Raw genomic sequence first — 22087 nt, forward strand, 5'->3', positions numbered from 1 at the left:
GCTCAAACTTTCGTCAATGAAACTTTCGACCATTCTCTTAGCAAAGCAAAAATAAAAATCAGTGGTAACCGTGCAAATTTGGTACTAGAGAGACAAATTACCTAAGATTCCTGATATTTGAAATTCAAAATCGTCGTCATCACTGTTTAAACTTTATGGGGGAAAATAAAATTTTTGATTTTCGAAAAACTAAGACGGTGAAAATTTTTCTTTAACTAGTCTAAGAGCTTTAAAATGAACCCCGACAAGTGGTAGATCAGAAGAGAATTGCTAAAATTTGAAATCCCAAATTTCTGTCCCCGAGGCGCGTTTTACCTTAATACTTATAAAATCCTTGAAAATTTTTACCAAGTGCTTGGTGCATGCATAGCCTTCCATTTCTATCAAATATTTCACAAGGTATTGCTGCTTCATGGCTGAACATCCATATCACCTGCATGAGCCATTACAGTCTGTTCAAATACCTAGCCACTGTATAAACACCGCTCATTTCAAGGTGTAAGACCAATTTATTTGTCCTTGATGAAGCCCTTAATACTATATTTTCTTGGTGTTACCTGAATTTTATACAGCATTTAATACTGTGAATCATACCATTCCACTGGATCGCTAAAGAAACTTTCAAATTTGCTAGTTCTGTTCTGAAGGGGCTTCACTCCTAGATTTCAAATCGCACACTGTGCGACCCTCGCATTGCGTATACAAGTCTCCTCCATTAATTGGTGTCTAGTCATGGATCGTGTGTCCATAGCTTTTATGATGAAGATTGTTTGCTCTGTATGCTGTTGAAATCATTTGTTTAATATAGATCGTGTAATAGGGCTTGGCTGTCTGCAGTACATTTGTGTGTAACTGGAAGAAAATTATCTTTGTACAACTTTGGATGATCTGTCAATCGCATCGATCACGGGATTTTGCGTTAGTATTTCGTTGATTCCTGTTAATTGTCAGCAGGGCCGTAGCCTGCGGAGGGCCCGAGAGAGCAGGGGACAGCTGCCCCCCCCCCCTGAATTTTCCACACTCTTAAAATGTAAATGTATATGTAATATATAACCTAAATCTTAGCCGAGCTAGGTCCTCCCCCCTTAGCAATTCAGTCAGGCTACGGCCGTGGTCAGATTAAACGCCCTGTATAGTTACTCTTGACTTTTGTCTCTCGGTTAGGTCTCAACTTAAAGAACTTCGCAGCAACTAGTGTTGTTTCGCTAAATGCGCATGTCTGCAATAGCACTTCTTCCCAAGGTACTTATATTTTTCAAAAAAAATGTAGCCTGCCCCTTTGTTAATTGTTTCCCTAACCCTTATCTTGTATTTCAGTATCCAGCTTGAATAATTAGATAGCAGCAATATAACTTGTATGACTTCAAAATGTCTATATAACTTTTTAAAGCATCCCATTAATGGGTAGGCATTGTCACACTTGACTTTAGGCCCCTATCTTACTGTACTGCATGTTTAGCCCCGCGGCATGCTCGAGGTCAGAGGGACATGTCTGAGGTCTAACATATGTTTGACAGCTCTTACATGTACGTTCTGTTATTGTTCATCTACGTCATATAGCACGCGCTCGCAAGTATTTGTCTGTTTAGAGAACAAGTGCTTCACGCCTTCATTACATCGTAAATGAATCCTTGAACTCGCGAATTTCGACTATATTTGATCGACCGTATTCGCCTTGTTCAATATCACTACTGGACTTGATTCTCGTTGAAAGGTCAGCCTCCATATCATTCCTCGTATCAAAGAGCATTAATACTTCACGCCCATATCTATTTGCATATATATGCTATACAGTTAAATGATTTTAGGTTGCAATAATTGCCAATTTGCCTATGTTGACAGGACAGACAGACAGACAGACGACAGACAGATAGACAGACAGACAGACATACAGACTGTTCTTGTCATGTGGCCACGCGGTTAAATACAGAGGCAACAGAAAACCTAAGCTGAAGCGTATTAGTCGCAGAAAGTTTGTGACCGTAGCAGACAAATGAAGGGACTGGCACAAAACACTCTGGAGGTAAGAAAGCGAAAACAAAGCCCATATGGCACACAAATAGGATGTCAAAACAAACGATACTCAGTGAGAGAGTCACGGAAATATTTCAATCAATTTTAAGAGGAGAAAACTACGCAATATCACCGTGTGACAGAAGACCGTAAGTGAGAAAGATAATCATAGACCGCTATTTCTGAACACACTTTTTCACAGGACACGCATAGCTTTATTCCATTCACATGACTGAGTTTTTGTTAGTCCCATTTTGAAACGATATTCATCATTCTACATTACATAACTAGGGTATTGATACGCGACTACTTTCCCTCATTAGTCCAAATGCTACAACGAATGCGAGTCTCGACACGCTGTGCATTGTGTGACTTATTATATATGATAACGTCACAGATGAAAATTTTCTATTCTCACATCAAACGTCATCAGTGTACAGGTAGGGCGTTAGACTGTATGCGACTGTCATGGCACATGACTCGTTTCAGAGTTTTCGCCTCGTCGGCAGAACGATTCTCATAAGTATCGTGATAGTCGTCGTCTCCGTGATGGCCGATGAACCACTGACTACGACAGATTCATTGTTAAATGAAACCTTTAACGCCACCACTATCCACACGACGACGGACTCGCCGTACACCGTGTACACAAACTTTGTGGCTATGGATGAAGACGGGAACTATCGGTTATTCTGGGCGTTTACGGATACAGAAATTACATTTGAGATTCGAGCAAAAACTCATGGCTACGTCGGGCTTGGATTTTCTACCACTGGAGGAATGACCAACGCGGACATTGTCATCGGCTGGGTCAAGGATGGAGTAGGTTACCTGAGTGTAAGTAATATTATAGTCAATGTAATCAATAACTGGAAACCATATTGGCGATGCCATGACTATTTCTGAACCAGTTATAAAACTACTAAAAATAGAAAGTGCGCAATAACTGAACGGGTCATCGATGTTGATATATTTTAAGGTCAGTATGTTCGAGTAAGGTGACTTCTACAAACACAGAAGGTTTTCACATGCGATACTTTCATTCTTTGTCCGAAACATTGACGACAATACTGTACAGCCAAAATAAAAAGAATTGCCCGATAGTGGTTACGCTTCGCCATTGTGCATGCGCATACCAGACGGAAATGGAACGTTTGCCTTTTATGACGCATGCGTCTCTGTACCATGCCTTGGCTGTAACTTCAAACGTATAATTTGACTGGTCATTATGAAAAACAATGATCATGAACACCTTACTTGAAATTGACTTCTTCGAGGTGAAAGAAGGGAAATTATTTTTGGACTCTCGAAATTTTACAATCCCCCCGCTTGTCTACAACTAATTTAGACTGGGTGTCTTATTTTTAGAATTATGTTACCGCCATGTTTTTCAACAAATATACGTTTTAACGGCAAAATGAATTTCAAGTAAAGGTACTGTGATCAGTTTTGTCACTTGAACATGAACATGGAAATTATCTCGGTAATCAGTGGGTCAATAAACTTTCACCTGCATCAAGCTGTTAATGAAACATTAGCAAACCTCGACTAAATGTTCCGGCTATCACATCTGGAATTTGAAATTCTTCGTAATGTTTTCTGGACCGTATTATACATCCAGCAAAATATATAAATCTTCAAAGTCGAAATCTTTCAGATCTTTTAGTGTAATTCATTTATACTAGGGTTCGTGCGATTCACTAGCTACATGGCTACGCGTTGGTGAAGGAAGCATGTACAAGAACAGCTACGTGACTTTCTGCGCGATCTCATCAGCTTTGAGCTTTTGAATATGTGACGCATTCTCTTGCTGAAATGGAACTTTCAATCCAATATGAAACGAACGAATTTCTTTTTGTATGTTTTCCAAAAGAAAATTTCCGCTCGTGATATTAATTGATATTAACCATTTTCAAAACTGAAATTTCTGCCTGTGATTTACATGGATTTTATTAATTTTACAACAAATTTTGAGTCACTTAAGTTGACAGAAAGAGAATCGACGTTTTATTAAACAAAGTCGATGACAGTCCTACCGTAGATGTTGACATTAAATTGCATGCAGGCATATTCCGATGTCAGTCTACATCAAACTTATTTTTTCGACTTCGTCTTGGCTCCCTTTGCAACAGGAATCAATACTTTCATCCCCATGATTTATATGAACCTTCCCTACAAATAAAAGCAAACTTAGTGTTTGTAACTGTTAAGGAATGTAGGGCTGTGTATTTCGGTTAATTGAGACTGAAAGATCTTATGATTAAATATATCAAGGATATTATAGAAAAACATCAATAATAGGGTAAAATTAAACCCAAGCCTAACTGTGTAGCGTTGCATGTCACAAACACAAATTTTTGTCAAAGCAATATTTCTTATCACGGATACCATGAATACCTCCTAATGCTATATCTTTTCAGAAAACAGAGAATCTCTCCAACTCATACATGTATTAAAGTAGGAAACGATAATTTTCAAGCCGATATGTGAGACAATACTGACATAACTTCGCTTTTCCTTGTAATTAATTGGAGCTTGTTATAATTCACTCACATATATATGTATATATATATATATATATATATATATATATATATATATATATATATATATATATATATATATATATATATATATATATATATATATATTATTCAATTTTTTTCCACAAGGATCGTTTTGCAACTTCTCACGGCGAGCCAAGCATTGACGAAAGCCAAGACTACACGCTACTTGCGGCCAAGGAAACTCAGTCACAAACAATACTGACATTTTCAAGGAATTTTCGAACTTGCGATCATAGAGACCTGGATATCCAAGTAAGCGTTATCCCTCCATGTAGATTGCATGACCTATCCGTCCACTTTATTTGTAACAGGAATGCATTCTAAATCCTCTTTCATCACGTAAACCAGAATGATGGTCTTTCTTGCACACTGATATTTCCCAGTTTGAATTGGTTTCTCTAGCGTCTCTTCAATTTTTTTTGGCATCAAACCTTCGTGAGTGTTTCATTTTACGCGTATCGAAATGGTGTATATCACATAAATTCGGGTCAATCAATATTCGATATCTTATTTCATTTGTTACATAGATTTCATAGCGTACATGTACGGTGCAGAATTAAGCTCTAACATGGCAGAATGTTAGCTTTGAAAATATGTCAAGAATAATTAATTTATAACATCACATGACGATGATCATCATAATGTAATAAAGTCATCATCATCATCATCATCATCATCATCATCATCATCATCATCATTGTCATGAAATAATAACGATGATAATGGTGATAGAGATGAATGTTACCAAAGTTTTATTAATAAAATATACCTTACTGTACTCACGTAGTCTGATATCAGCGGCAACCGCGGATTGTCAAACGTTGACCTCTTTTGATTAATTCATGTTGAGTTTCTTTCAGGAAAGTGTCATGTCCATTATCTGGGCATATCATCCCGATGACCCTGATGACCCTGACAATCTAGTTACAATGACAGGGTTAGCATATCATGGCACAGAACGGCGAGGAAAGCGAAATATTTACTTGTTGGATTACGCCAGCTTGATTCCTGACGTGTCTATCGACGACCCTGGCATAAAGATTATGGAGCTTCGAAATCCAAATGTATGTATACCTTGCCTTGAAATACTAACAGTTTTTAATTCTGTCTCACCTTGACATGAAGGACTGTGCAGGCTATCCCTCTCAAGTAACGTCATTATCAAGAACTCATGGTAAGGTAACAACTGCTTCTCCATTTTGTTGCAGATAAGCATGCACTGGCATGCAGAAGATACATATAGGTGCGAAGTAATCAAACTGCCATCACTCGGTGGAAAACATCACATGGTGAAGGTAAGGAAAAATATACAGACTCACGTTTTCATTTTTCGATTATAACACTGGTACACGTACATAAGTAGGACATACAAAGGCTTATGTCTATATATATATATATATATATATATATATATATATATATATATATATATATATATATATATATATATCAGATGAATAAATTTGCACACGTCTACTGACCTAGTATATTTTCTGTTTATTCTGTTGGTAATTTTGACACAACGTTTCGTTCTAAACGTAGGATTTAAACAGTGCAGGAAATGGCAACTCAGTAAACAATCATCCCAACTGCCGTGCACTGTACTGAATGGCACTCTACGCTACCTTTCTCCTGACCTTCTGCCTTGCTACCTTGAAACTTTGATGAAGACGACATTGTTTTCAACGATGCAACACCTGTTTTACTATATTTCCCCTTTAAATGTTGAAACTGGTGAATATATCTCTTGACCGTTGTAGTATGAGCCGATCATTGGAGCCGAAAGCGAATCAGAACTTACGTACATCAAAGTGAAGCAATGCCTCTCCTATGATATCGATGATGCCTGGAATGGCTATGGTTACGACTGCTATGGTGATGTTCCGGCTAATCTGTCGTCATGCTACTCAGTGTTCATATCATGGACCCGAGGAGGAAGTGTAGGTTATAAAAAGAGCTATTCACATTCCCAAAGAAGGGATTCTAAGAAATGTTACCGGCTTTATCCGTTTTTTACACTATTCTTTGTTTATTCACTTGGTTTCAATCTCTGTTAAACCAAGCCGTCTGCTGAAAGAATATTGTATTTTGCGTGAAGGTTTCATTGCATAATTCTGAACGTTCGAGGCAGGACGCGTTATTTCCCCGTACTGAATAGCAATATCAATATCCTCTGAAGAATTATTCATCAAACCCTTTTATCTTCTTTTAACAGACCTTGAGAACTTTCCAGTTAATAAAAAACAAAGTATTTTTAAAGGTATACAGTCACTTGTAATCTAAATATGTCCATAGATGGTCAAAGGGGCGGGGCGTTCCTTGGTATTCAAAATGCCCATGTGAGGGCGCTGTTTTTAAAAAGCGGCCAACCGCTTAAAATCTCTCATTGGTTAGATTTTCTCTTTCCATGGCAACTGTGGCAAAATTGGAACAGTGGACAGTATACCTTCAAGAAGAGAATGTTAAGAGTACGTGTTGCTTTCACAACCTCTTTCTGACAGGCATTCCGTTTTCCAGTTGAAGTAGGGTTTTCTTTGGATGACATCGTAAGTGGAGACCCAAAGTTTGTTGTCATGGAGACGGCCTTCCATCATGGCTTAAATTCATGTAAGTATCGTACTTGGGCTTCCAATACGCGTTGAGCGAATGAATGATAACCATGCTGTGTATGACGTAAAGGTAACGTTTGATAATATTTAGCTATATTTGTTTCAGAGAAAAAGTCATCATTTTCGTCTATTCTTAAAAGAAATGCAAAGTATTGACTTTTGTAAATATGTTCTTGTCACGATTAAACTAAGTTAAATAAAATTTAAATCAAATCATTTTAAAATGGAATTCCTCTTTCAAATGCATAAAATCGACGGTTTTAGCTGTTGTGTGTAAACACGGGAGCTCATGTCGAACTATTGTGTATTTATCCAACAGAGGGTCCGTCGTGTGTTTCCCTTTCTTGGTATCTACAATGTATGTATGTGAATAAAACACATCTCAAATATCTGTGACAAGTACTCTTTGTAAAATAGAATTTGGTCAATGCGGATGATGAAACTTGCCCAACTACCGCTGATTTGAACATATTTACATAATTTGTATAGTTGTTGAAATCTTGAAAATGGCAATCCTGGATTTTAGGGAAATTCGCGAAAATATTGTAACAATACCAAATAGCGCGATTTGCATAATTTACTAACTATGACATTGCACTTTGTATTCTTGTCTTCAATGATTAAAACTGATAACTTAGCGATCTGAATGTTGAATCCTATTTGAATAATTTGCTTTGGTTTTGCAGCATACTGTTCCATCGGTTAATGTCTGCTGTACGTATGACAGCCCATTCGATTTTATTTGTTTGTTCTTTCATGCCAGCATTGATTGATTCATCTGGCATACGAATCTACTACACGTCAAATTTACGGCAGTACGACGCGGGCATTATGAGTATTGGGGCAGGAACTGACCAGTCACTGGTGATACCACCCCGCGCAAACCAATTCGTCATTAAAGGTTACTGCTCAAAAGAATGCACTAATTACGTGAGTATTTCTTCAGACATGCACTTAACTAGGATATATCGTCTACGTTATTTCGTTTCTCAGTTTTCCGATAGCAAATGAACATATACTAATTGCACGAGTGTCATGGTGTCTGCCAGAATTGACATGGCCAAATGTTCCACACCAGTCCTACTCTGCTTAAATACGCTCATCAGAGCAGCATGCAGTATGTATGATTGTATGTATGATTGTATGTATGTATGTATGTATGTATGTATGTATGTATGTATGTATGTATGTATGTATGTATGTATGTATGTATGTATGTATGTATGTATGTATGTATGTATGTATGTATGTATGTATGTATGTATGTATGTATGTATGTATGTGAGAGAGAGAGAGAGAGAGAGAGAGAGAGAGAGAGAGAGAGAGAGAGAGAGAGAGAGAGAGAGAGAGAGAGAGAGAGAGAGGGAGAGGGGAGGGAGGGAGGGGACTGGCCAGATCGATACATCCTATACATTTTATTTTTGTCTTGTCTCAAACCTATCACGGAAATGTTTTGCAGGGTCTCTACAACCAGAGCATTGGAATCTTTGCATCATTACTCGATGGTCAGTCACTTACAACAGCTATACGCACTCGTCACCTGCGAAATGGGAGAGAGCTTAAAATAATCTCTCAAAACGTGGATTATAACATTTATTTGAAGGATATCAAACACCTGAAGTCAACTATTTGGGTTGAGCCGGTAAGTAAGTGATTGGATCGCCTTAGAAACATTAAAACACACAAAGTTATCGTCAAATTGGACAGAGTTTGATGTGAAGACTTTCTGAGTTGAGAGATGAATGGCAGATATAAAGTATGTATACCAAGTTCTAGAGTGAGAGCTTTGCCAGGAAGACGGTAGATCCAAATCTAGATGCCATACAATGCTACTGAGGTCGTGATGAACGGATCGGTGTACAGCCAATCATATCCTCCCATTGCTTACCTCAGACATCTTTGCAATTTATCTATAATCTGAGCACAAATGACAATTCACCAATGGAGAGAATGCGCCTTGATAACAGATACCTCTAATGTCTGAATCCCGATTTTGTTTTCTGGTCTCCAACTTGCACGTACTAAATTTTAGATTTACTGAGAAAACAAAGTTTTTTTGTCGATTTTGTTTTCATTTATTTTAGGTTTTCTAGCTTTGTTTTGGTTGTTGTTAAACCCAGAAATTCATTTTTGTCGCAATTAAAATCAATTAGGGAATGACTATTACATTGGATTTTAATTATCTTCAAGGTATTTTCCTCTAACATTTTTTGTTATATTTTATGTGATGAAATAGTTTAATTTCAAGGTTTCCTGAGCCTCGGAGACATGTCAGTAAAAGTTTGTGATTTGATTTCTTCGGTATTTTACTTGACACTTTGAGTTCTGTATTTTTCCCCACCAAAATTTTAGTGCAACATTTTACCAATTTTTATGAGTTTTTCTGTAATTTATCTGATAATTTTGGACCAAATGAACACAATATTTCATAAGCCACAGTTTTTTATCAAAATTTTGGCAAAAATCTGAAAAAATTGACTGGGGTTTAATTTTATAAGGGCAACAAAAATGACTTTGGCGCTAAAAGGGTTAAACTATGTGAAACCAAATGCCATTGAATCACAAACAAATCCTTTAATCCTGCTGACCCTGTAAAACCACTGTGCTTTTTTACGAGACGAAACTTCTGTCTACAATTCCTCGATAAAGTTTAGATCAAGTTACATCTAGATAGTTTGACAATATGGACAACTTGCATCGATTTCACATTTGTTTAACGTTGTCAAAGGAGCTGATGTATACATACTGGACCCGTCAATGTGAAAAGAATTATGAAATTCTTCTGAAATTGTTAATAGGTTCTGCTTTCTTTTACCGTATGAACGTACGTATGTCATTCCGCTGGAATATTTTGAAAACTAAGGCACGCCAACATTTGAGTTAGCGGACGGAAATATAAGTTGTTTCCGCGCTAGTGCCAAAAATATGCAAATGATATTTACAATATGTAAATTGGAAAATATCGGTATAGATGTATCATACATAGGTCTCTTTTTAGGGTCTAATTCAGGCTTATAGAAATCGTGTAAAATGTTGATGTGTATTTGTTTAAATTTCAGTATCCTCATTTTCTCTGGAATAATTAATTCTTTACTCTGAAGTCGCAGACTGACGGCTTAGAAATTCTCTAGTTAGACCCATAAAGATGATTTAATATTAGTTTGTTCAAATGGTTTAGTAATTATTATTCCCTCATTATGTAAAAATCAAATATTTGTTACGTAACTCTCTTCTTTGTAAATTCCTGCTGATAACCTTCTGTTATCATTCTTCAAAGGACAAAGTCGCTCTAAGTTTTTTTAGTTTTTTTTCATGATTTTTGTTTGCTATGAAAAGAAGTTTGTGTTATTTGACTACGTAAATATACTGAAATGCTGTTCAGCTGTTCGCGACCTCAACTCTGCTTGCAGCCAGACAAGATTAGACATTCAAAACATGTTACGGTCGATATCATAACAACAAGTTTCGCGCACAACTTTCACGATGCATGGCTAGACATATTCGGTCATATAAAGTTTGGATCTCATGCAGGCTATTTCAATGAAATCTTGGTTGGCGGTAGATATAGATGAATTGATAAGGGTAATGCAGTATAATAATAGTAGCTAATAATAAATATAACTATATATAGGTATTTATTTGTTTCTATAAAGTAAAAATATAATCTGCAAGTTGCTCATTTAAAGATAACTCTTGTTTGGTCAGTAGATAAATAAGCGGATTTTCAGTTGTATGGTTTGGGAAATTGATTTTACTGAAAAAAAAAGTTATTTCTTTGGACTTTGTATTTCTGACAGACTAACAAAAAGTGTGTTTCATCTTCAATACTGTTGGTGTTACACTTGTGTACATGATCGTTGTACATGATTGTACAGTCGTATGTAACCCAACGCCTTAATTCGGTACAGTCTGAATCTTAACCCGATACCACTCAATCAAATTGTGAAGTTTGAAATTTACAATGTCCGCATAATATTTACCAAACTTTAATCAAAACAGTTACAATTGTTGTCAAAATTAACAAACCATATTGACAATAGTAATCATTCAATGACTGCAACTCAGTGCACAAAGAAATATTGTCAATACAATGAAACAATACGTTATCAAACAGTAACCGTGTATCACGTGATTCAGAATGGAATCAACAACTGTGGTTTACCTATGTTCAATTACAATAACTGCAGTAATTGTCCTGAAAAATCCAGTATCTTGCAGTACAACAATTTAATACTGTTGATGCCGATCACATACAGTATGCGATTGACACACATTACTATCGAACGATCAAACAGCTCGAATCATACTTGAGGTTTCAAGTATCATTCCAGCATTAGCGCTTCATTTGTTATCAATTCAGTAGACATACCAAATGACGTAGCTTCGCCTGCAAATGTTACCTTTCAATGCATTCTGGGTCACTGTTTACATCCAACGTCCAACAGCTAAATTCCTCATAATTCAATGAGACTAGTTCGTGTATTAAGAAAGTGAAGGGTTATTAATCGTTTGTATCCAGATGTTTCGTGTCTTATTTCCCTGCGAACTTTAAGTCAGGCGGCCATATTAATCACTTACATCACTTGTATGCGATGCCATAGTGATAGGGATGCTCGCACAGGTTCCGATGTTTCACATATTGAAAGCTGGTGTAAGTACGATTTGATCGATGCAAGTCGCATGAAAAGCGGACTCAATTTGATAAAGTTACGGCCATTTGAAGTTCTCCGAATTGAGTGTGTCAGTATATCCCTGCGTACGATGCTGTGTGTTCTTGGCGTTATATGGCCTCCCACCACAGTATTTTTGAATCACAATGTTCTGGCTGTTACCCCCACTCCCCCATCCTTCCTTTTTTTCAATACCCCATATTTTTTCTGGATGTAACCCTCCTTTTTATCAACCCCGGCGATTTTTTTCTCTATCTACCACAGTACGCTCTCCGTTTTTATTTACCCATAGCGATTTTTTTTACCTTTGATGCCCCCCCCCCCTCGTTTTTTTTAACCCCAACGATTTTTTTCTTGATCCTTACTTTGAAACAATTAGCGCGCCGTACATCTCTCTCAGAGTTTTTTCAACATGTCAACAGAGCTCAACAACAGTCTGTCCTTTGGTTCTGTATATCCATAATCACTTAAGTTACTTGGCGAGTTACCGTGCTTGCAAAATGGTGTGTCCACAGCGGTCATCAGCACTCAGCGTTGTCTGATGTTAACGTCACTCATGCTCTCGGCAGCTTGAGGTCCAATAGCTGACACACCTTCGAGCACGCCGAATCCTCATATCTCGCTTTCAGACTTGATCACTCATGTCAACTTTGGACGTGACATCTCTGCGATCGCATCGAAACAAGTCACATTATTGACAGTTTGAATAAGATAATAAATATTTTTTTAATAAAACAGATGAACTACATATGGATTATTGAGGGATGGCGGCTATTTTGAATTTTAGGTATCAGTATTTTTGAGTACACAAGCAAAAATAAGAACGCAGCTATAACAGTGGCTAGGTCGTTTGTTTATGGTTGTGTCTTCGATTTTTTTGCATCTCCAATATTTTGTCGTCCACATTTGAGCCACATTTTAAACTTATAACGCAGATACAAAAGGCGTCAGTGACACTTGCTGTATACAAATGCCAGGTATAGTCAATCATTGTGTTACCATAGTCGTCGGAAATTTCGATAACCGTAACTTTGCGCTCACCGCAATCAGGTATTATCGTTCATATATAGAAGCACATTTTGTGTACCCTACTTCAAGTCAATCAAATTAGCAGATGAAGGGAACCGTCGACAGAGATAGAGAGAAACAGACAGTCACTGCCATAAACACCACCTACCTGACCTTTATAGAAAGATTGGTTCCCATAATCAATCTATAATCAATACCCTCGACCATATGCAAACAGTGTCTTCTCGTTTCCTATTGTATTCCCTGCTCTTTGTGATAGAACTGTTATCCTACCAAAAAAAAATGTTCGCATAAAAAGGTTGACAAAGGAAACCTACGAGATGTTTGTTCGTGGTTTTCTCATAAATGATCATGAAAATTATATTAAAAAATAAGTTGAAATTGAAGTCCAACTATGTTATGTCCAGCGGCATTGTGATGGATGATTTACATTGATAATTCATTACACTAGATGTAATTCATGCTAATTTAAGGATGTACGAGCGGTACGCGCGCGTGAATTTGTCACTTCCCATAGGATTACATTGAAATTTGCTGGAAAATCAATTTCTACTATTGTCATTTTCATGAAAATTTGCACAAAGCTCAGTCTAGAGATATAAATAATAGTGATTTAATAACATGATATGGTCACCGCGCTAACTTTTAAGATAAACAGCATTGAATTATTTCGTCCATAGGAAATGCATTGGTGAAAAAATGCTGACTCGGCATTTTCTCTCATAAATGGCAGAATTCATGGTCATGTATCTCAAAAACGAGCACGGTGACCCCTATATTTTATCACACATTTTGATAATACTTACAAAGGAGAATCCAAAAATCGACAATTTAGAGAAATGACATTACTTATAATTTTACCGATCGTACATGCTAATTTAAGGAGAAGGAACAGCATTATAACGAGATGGCTGTATCGCGATATACGGAAATAAAGATTTTACTAATAAATTATTAAGGGCACAATGAATTCATAGCTTTTGTTGATAACCTCGCCTCATCTCCGTGAAAGCTTGGACTAGACTCTCTCACAGCCCCTTCGTTCGCTACGCCGTTATGCGCCCTCAACGGTCTTTCTAACAAGCGACGCTCACTGAGCTAGCCGTGCTGTAGCGTAGCCTCGCCGGCTTCGCCGGCTCGCTGAACTGAGCTTTGCTCAGCTCAACTTCTGAGGGCGGTATTATGGTCTGAGGTGAAGCAAGCTGTGAGAGAGTCTAGTATTGGACGGGCCTTGATGTCGAACCCTGATATGATATGAATTACGCAAGATATTATTTTCTTGTATGTCTACAGGGTGATGACTTGGTAACAGAGTGCACATACAATACTGCCAAGAAGTCAAGAATTACATACGTAAGTAAGGGGTCTTAAGGATGATGGCATCATAAGAATTATGCCTGTAAGTTTTTTCGTATGTGTGCATGTGTACGTCTTTGCGTACATATATGTCGGTCCAATCAGTGTAATTGCTACTCAGAATTGCAGCAAATTATTTTACGTGTATGTATCACGAATCTAAGATGTGAATCGATCTTAAAGGGATACAGTCGTATGGGCCCCATACGACCAATGTAAACACTGTATCCAAGGTACGATAGTGACTGATCAAAGTTAAAACATAAACTTAAGTCTGTCATAATCTACATAGTATAATGTAAAAGTTGCAGCTATGATGATGAGGTCCATCTAAGTATCGTGCACAAAATACATCGTTTGTAAACGAGAAACTCGCACAGGTGCAGTTCCGATGACTGAGGAGAAACTCAGGAAAATAAGCAAACAAACCATAAAATATCAAGATATAAGATATTGTACATTTTCACACTTGATTGTGTATAGGAGTGTATGTAACAAGTAACTTACTTTTATAATATTATATAGGGCTCAGCCCTTGGTGTCGCGCCAGGGGTTAAGATTGGCAATGTTATTTGTATTGATTCATGATAAACTGTAATTGTTACTTCATAAACGTTTATATGACAACTATGCCCAGTTTCCCTCTGATGAAAGCAGTTCACGTACTTACACGACGTCAAACCCTGCAGCAGGGCAGGTATAGATTTTCTGTAGCGTGTAAAAATTTTGGACAAAAATTGGCAATTTTTACAATGATAACAGCCTATTGCGTTAAACAAGGGACGTATTATGCAATAATTATCATTGCAATGGTAACCGCACTACCCACCTTCCACTTGCAAGCTGAAAACTATACCTAAAAACTTGCAATTTTTGAATCTAATTATTGACACAGGGGGCGCTCTTCTATAATTCAATCCCAGCATTCTTTGCGTATGCCCCCGTTCATATGCACGACAGTTTTCTCCGTTTATCTATATCAACGATACTTTGTATCAGCGACAAGGTGTATAATAACATTTACTGGCTAATAAAAGAGGTATATTTTATAAAAGGCATGTTATATCATGGTAATTTGTTTCGTATTTGTTTATTTACGAGTACTCAAAAAAAAAACATGGCGGCGCCCATCATGAGAAAGAAGGGTACACTTCCGGTTACTCGCATAGTATATTATGAATAAGCGCATGCGTAGTCAGTAAGCCGCTGGCGCGACTATTAAAGATACAGTAAAGTGAGGTACTGTATTAAGAAATTCTGTAAAGGCAATATGAGGAATTTAGGACTGCAATCAAAGCAACTTTCGATGTTATTTGGGTAAATTGATATTTTGAATCCCGAAATGGTTACCATGAAAACGTGACCTCAATGTCGTACTTTTATCAACAACCACTCCTTTTTACGAACTTTCAAAAGCAATCCTAGCTAGTTTGAATAGCTTTGGAGAAAAACTGATACTTTTAGCTCTCAAATTAACATTGTTGCCGTTTGAATTGATACTTTAAACCGAAAACTGTAGTCATGGAAACATGGACCATCAATTTGACATATCATTTCTGATCCAAACTGTACTGACATTTTCGTGAAAGTCGAATCTATATTTTATTCAGATTAGATATATTATATAATGCTTAATTTAATTATAATTATTATTCTTATAACTACTACTACTACTACTTTTTCAGGGCGGATATGACTCACACTCCGAGAAATGCACAAACTATTTATTTTACTATCCTCGGACGCCTCTTATGACCTGTAAAAGTGTACCAGAGTGGCGTTTTGCTATCTATGCTCTTGCCAAGGTCACCAAAGTTGATAGCTCGTAAGTATGGTATATTTCGCCTAACGAAAACATCGTATATGGATATATTTGGTTAGTATAATAGTGATAATTGTATCTTGAGCGAAGATATATAAAGAACGGGTTGGGATGTTTTCCGGATATTTTTGAGAGGTACAACCTCTTTCTCTTCAGTATATACCCTTACTGCGATGAGAAAATTCATAGGCATATAATATACAGCCCAAACAAGGGACTATGTGCCAGACGGAAGGTGCATGACCATTTGACCGACGTAAGGAGCTGAGGGCAAATGGTCTCCTGCCACAGTCCCTTATTAGGGCTTTGTTTTTATTTCATGCCTCTTTTACATTGTTTTCATTCCAAATGTTGGGTTTATTTGTAAATTACAGTCTTTATTTCAATAATAGACGAAAATCTATAGAAACGTTGGAAACGTGTTCGAACGGTGCATAACAATCAATCAATGGTATTCATAATTTTGTAAAACTTGTATTTCGAATTTAAAACATGTAATTTGAAAATTTTTAAATCGTGGAAGTTGTCAAGTTGAAAAGAGTTCTCGGTTGCTTTCAGTCAAATTATTATCATGAGGACGGCTACGTCATCAAGAAGCTACCAATGCTATTTGGCGCGCGTCGTTGATATATGAGGCATGTATTAAAGGTATACTGTCACCTGTTCCAATTTTGCCACAGTTACCATGGAAAGAGAAAATCTAACCGATGACAGATTTTAAGCGGGCGGCCGCTTTTAAAAATCAGCGCCCTCACATTGGTATTTGCATACCAAGGAACACCCCTTTGACCATATATGGGCATATTTAGATTACAGGTGACTGTATAGCTTAAACGACACCAATGTTTAGACAATTTGCAAATTTTTTACAGCGCGCGTGACAGTGTGTCGCGTATTGCTCAGTTTCTGGGGCCAAGTACAACGTAAACAGAAGTTGAGGCCTGTTTTGAAGTAGTGTGACTTCCAAATTTATTGACTAATACTTTCAAATTGATAGCTTTGACAGCATTCATTCGTCTGTCATGATTCTTGCCATTTCTAACAATGCAAGAGCGCTCAAATACTATTCTTCGGACAGGCAATGTGGAAAGAAATAGTTTCCAGAATTGGCGAAGATTAAAAAAGTTATCCATAGAGAGAAACAAATTTACTCAGTTAATCTTCCAATTTTCCGATCTTACCCAAATGTCGAATGGTTCGCCTCTACACAGTTATAGCATATAGCAATAAGAAACGACCCGACGTAGTAAGCTTTGTGTGTGAGTAAACATAGTGATAACAAGCACTGACATTATTCAACTCAATGTTGACACAAAGCAGTAATAGCATTTTCGTTTTGTCCGAGCAGTGAATGGCCGTATATTGTGCTCCTGCCCGAGTACTACGCTGGGAAAACACACTTGCAAATACTTAATGGATTGAGATGGACTCAAGAACTGCGTGACGAGCTAGAAGCGACCTACAACACGGCATACACAAATGTCTGCGTTCGATATGGAGGGCCTCCTGCAGTAAGTTATAAATACTGCCTTGAAGAAATGATTTAATCATACTAATCATACTGCACACTTTTGCAGACGTATGGAGAATCAAAGTGAAAGACTCAAACTTTTGCTTAAACCTTCCTCAAGGAATATTTCAAACATTCTCTTTCAAAATCAAGAATGAAAATCGGGGGTCACCGTGCAAATTTTTATACTAGAGAAACAAAGTATCAAATTGTCACCGACATTTGAAATTCAAAATGGCCGCCATCCCTGTGTTAATTTATGGGGGAAAATCGAATTTTCAATTTTCGAAAAACTAAGACTGTGAAAAGTTTTCTTACATCAAGAGTTTCAAAATGAACCCCCACAATTGTTAGATCACAAAGAATTGTAAAAGTTTGAGAGTCCGAATATCTGTCCCCGATGCGCATTGTGTGTAACCATCTTAGATGAAGCACAGACAAATAGAAACACAGACTTGCAATGGGTATTGTTCAAGGCGTCAAGCGGTTACGTAAGTCTTCCGTGTTCGCCTCGCCTCAGCACAGTCCCTCAGGCAGCTCTCGCCTCGCTTTTCGGAAGAGTACCGACCATGCAGTCTTCGGTGGTCTCCGGATTTTCGCCAGTTTTTAAGCGAAAGTATGTTTGGCAAAGTTTGTGTTGTTGTTGTCGTGTGTTGCTGAGCGGAATCGGCCTGCTAGCGAAAACGGGAACGTTTTGAGCTTCGGGAAAGTGAGTCTTACCATTTTAAAAATTCCTCTAAAATTTTTATGAATATATAATGAGTGTGTTTCAACCAAATTTGAAAGTCTGTTATCGATACTGCCTGATTTTACTCAATGGTTTACGGTCAGTCATATCGTTTATAAAAAGTTTGTCATTGAAGGATGTGTTTGTGAAACTGCGGGCGTGTTATGTTTTGATTGGCGTGAAGCAGTGTTTCTACCCTGAAAGCTCAAAAAGGAAGTATGGTTGCTACGCAACTGGCAGCACGATGCCATCTCTTCGTACTTTTTGCATAATCTCGTGCAATTATCAACCACGAACAAAGGTCTCCAAAACAATCTAACCCCTGTGAAGCTCATTTTAATTATGAAAAGGCCATAGTCTTCCGAGACGACCATGGAACAAAAGCCATGCCGCGTTGCTAGTCTGTGTTTTCTGTTTGTCTGTGGATGAAGCAGACACAGCCTATGGCAGACTGTAATTCTTTGTCTATATTGTAAAGGAAAGGCATAGATGGATAAAGGGGTCACGAGGGATATTTACTGTACAGTATGTGCAAATACGTGCCGCCAAATTTCAGTTTTACTGAGATATACACTCCTCCGTCTAAGTTCTAGACTATATACATGTACAGTGTTTGATACCCGTTATGTGTTTCTATTTATAGCTTACTGTACTCTCCGAGTTGTGGTTATGCTACATTTGAAAATACATTGAAATTCATGTGCTTTTTCTAAAAACGATGATATTATCTCATCAAATTCATTACGAAGATGAAATAAATATGCCGTTTAATATTTTGTTTGTCACTTCCTGCATACTTTTGCAGACGTATGGAGACTTTTCATTCGTACCGGAAGTCAGGTATCCTTTGGAAAATGTTGACGTCTGTGGATCAGGAGCAATCTTCGCCGCAAGTCTCTGGAAAATATTAACAATGACAACGTTCACACTGCACGTGATCAAACAATGGTTATGAACTGTTAACGCACTGATCACGAAAACCCCATTCAAGACGTCAAAATATTTTGATGTTATTGAGAGTAAAAATGCTTCAGTTTAACGTATAAGATAATCTCTGATAGTTTAAGGCTAGTTTTTTACCAGCTTTATCTCGGGAAAAATTGATTAAAATGACACGATTTTTTTTCAAATGAGTGCAACGGACTAAGATCATGTAAAAGTCAATGTCAAGAAGCTCTAGGACGAGAACAAGCGATTAAGGATTGCCAATTTCAAAAAACGTATCACTTCATATCTTACCCGCATTTACGCTCATTTTCCAAACACGAAATGCATTTCTATTAATTACAAACACTCGACATTTGATGCCAGAAGATGAAGCCTCGAAAGTTTAGGCGCAACTATAGGTTTAAAGGGTGAGCTGTTAGATGTTTGACTGGAAGGCTAGGACGCCAAGACGCAATTTCTTTTCTTCAGAAAATTGACATTGAAAGTTTTTGTAGGTATTCATTCTTTTTTTAAACGTTTTTATTTCGGGTAACAATAATATTCATACAGTTTTAGCAAAAAAAACTTTTATCTGCAACTTTTTTCACTATTAACACGATTGGAACTAATTTGGAATAATTGGATTTTCATATTTTGCATTTTTTTCAAAAGTGTTAGGTGCCGTATAGCTGAATGTTGCAATTCGCAATTACTAATAAAAACAAGTTAGTAATGTAATTATTCCAAATTAGTTCAAATCGTGTTTATTTCTCTCAAGATCTATTGATCACCCCTAAATATTTCTGTAGATGGTAAATGAAACCTAGAATGTCGGAATACGGACAAATTCAACGAATCAAACAAGATGAATTGACAACGCAACCATCTTTTACATGAGAAGATAGTGCATTTATATCTACATTGTTTCGTTTCAAACTTAACTTTACGATGACATGGTAAGTTGCTGATTGATGTTTGTCTCTTCAAAGATTCTGAATATGTCAAATGGCATTCCTTTATGCAATCATTTGGTGTTTAACGAAACTATTTATTCCGACAAATCGTTTTGTTGAACATTATTAAAATATGCAGCTGCCTTGAAAATGGAATCCGAAGAAACAAGCAAAAGTAATTCACGATATTATAAATCAAACGTCTGCGTCGATTTAACATCCTTTTTCATGTTGTGTTGCTGTAGGATTGTCCAGAAAAATGAAACCGATAACTATGCAAAGGTACGCACTGCATGCAGTGAACCGTAGTAATTTACACTCTTGGGTGAAAGAATTGTACAAACTTTAAGAAAAGAAAAGGATCGAGATTGAACGATAGCAGAAATTTTGTTTTTACAAGAGTGTTCTGTTGTATAACTGTTTTCTCCGTTGTTTTATACCGAAAACATTTTCATAATGAATAGCGCATTTTAATAAAGAATATTTCATACAGAACGTTTTTTGTTTCTGTAAATGATGATGAGATATCGTTTTGTCAGTATTTGTAAGGTGGTGCTGCACTTACATAGCGTACTTTTCTCAAAATTACTTTTCTGCAAAGATCCTTTCAATTTTAAGTAATTTGTAAACCTATGATTAAAATATTGGTCAGGTTCATCTTTTAGCTTGTCAAGCAGTCGTAAGTTTGGTTAGAATGAAGTGGAAAGTTATGCTAATCACCCGATTTCCTGGCTTCTCTTATTCAAGATTTCAAAACAATTTGCCTATGAGATTTCACATTGTGTTCTTTAAATGTAATATAACAAAACTGCTCTTTTGTTTGGCAATAAATTTTTACATTTTGAATAAGAGGCATCTTAATCTTGCATATCATGATTTTATCACTTTTTGAGTGTCAGTCTTTCAACCCCTGCAATTTTAAGATAATGCAAAATAAAAAAGTCGGTTTTTTTCTACATATACTTCAGTTTCGAGTGAAATATTAGATTTCGGAAAATGATATCAATTTTTTTACTTAAATTAATTTTTATCATTAATACCAAAATTGAGGTTTTCCACCCCGAGCATATACCTCTCTTCTTCCATCAAGTTAACTACTGCTATACCATACTAAACTTCAGACTCTGCTTTTTGAAAATGTGTAGTATGAGGGCGTTCCTTGTCATCGTTGATGAGAAATGTTTCTTTTAATTTGAAAAAAAAAACTCTGGTTAAGTGCAACGACACCTTAATCCCTTGGTATCCGTTGAATTACGCCCATTTAATACTTTCCTGATAAAAATTATTAGGAATTTTCTGAGACGATAAGAATCGAAATGTGTGTAATATTTCACTTTCGTTACTTCAATTTTTCTCACGACATTCATGCTCGTGAAGCTGATAATATAGGGTTTTTTACGACAGACCAGTCAGCGTGAGGTTAAGAATACTATACTCGGACATTGGCGCCGCGCATCGTCCTCCGCTTCGCGTCGGGATACGCTGCGCCAATGTCCTCGTGCATCCTTTGCGGTATTTTCGTAATAACCTTATTATTATACATCTTACATTCCTGATCGGGGCATCAAAATGTCGGAGTAGTGACCGTTTTCGTGCAATGTCAACAATATTTCTTCCGATTTTATCGCGCCAGTGTGGAACGCTACCTCGGACGCGCTTCTGCAAGTTTTGGAGTGTGTGCACTACACACATACACACACATACGTACGTACAGAGCGCGCGAGACTTGTTCTGGCACTCGTCCAAGGGGTCCCTTGAAACCGTTCTACAGTGAACGCGCAGATACAGCCGCAGGGAATGGGGCGCCTTGAAACCGTACCTGTTACGGAACGGGCGCGAGTTCCGTACGGCTTTTTTAGCGCACGCTAAATTCTATTGTTCTCGATGGTAGATGTATAATAATA

The 22087-nt window shown here is 37.1% G+C and overlaps 1 protein-coding gene across 1 annotated transcript; it reads left to right on the forward strand.

Moving 5' to 3' along the window:
• Window positions 1–1906: 1906 nt before the first annotated feature.
• LOC139132819 (DBH-like monooxygenase protein 1) lies at window positions 1907–21036 on the forward strand. Its single transcript, XM_070699079.1, has 12 exons — window positions 1907–2850; window positions 4686–4832; window positions 5441–5644; window positions 5789–5875; window positions 6341–6520; window positions 7082–7187; window positions 7953–8119; window positions 8649–8831; window positions 14182–14241; window positions 15930–16069; window positions 17415–17577; window positions 19109–21036. The coding sequence occupies exons 1-12, from the start codon at window positions 2482–2484 to the stop codon at window positions 19256–19258; spliced, it is 1956 nt and encodes a 651-aa protein (XP_070555180.1). The 5' UTR covers window positions 1907–2481; the 3' UTR covers window positions 19259–21036.
• The last annotated feature ends 1051 nt before the right edge of the window (window positions 21037–22087 follow it).

Source organism: Ptychodera flava, chromosome 5, assembly GCF_041260155.1.
Source record: "Ptychodera flava strain L36383 chromosome 5, AS_Pfla_20210202, whole genome shotgun sequence".
NCBI classification, from domain to species: Eukaryota; Metazoa; Hemichordata; class Enteropneusta; family Ptychoderidae; genus Ptychodera; species Ptychodera flava.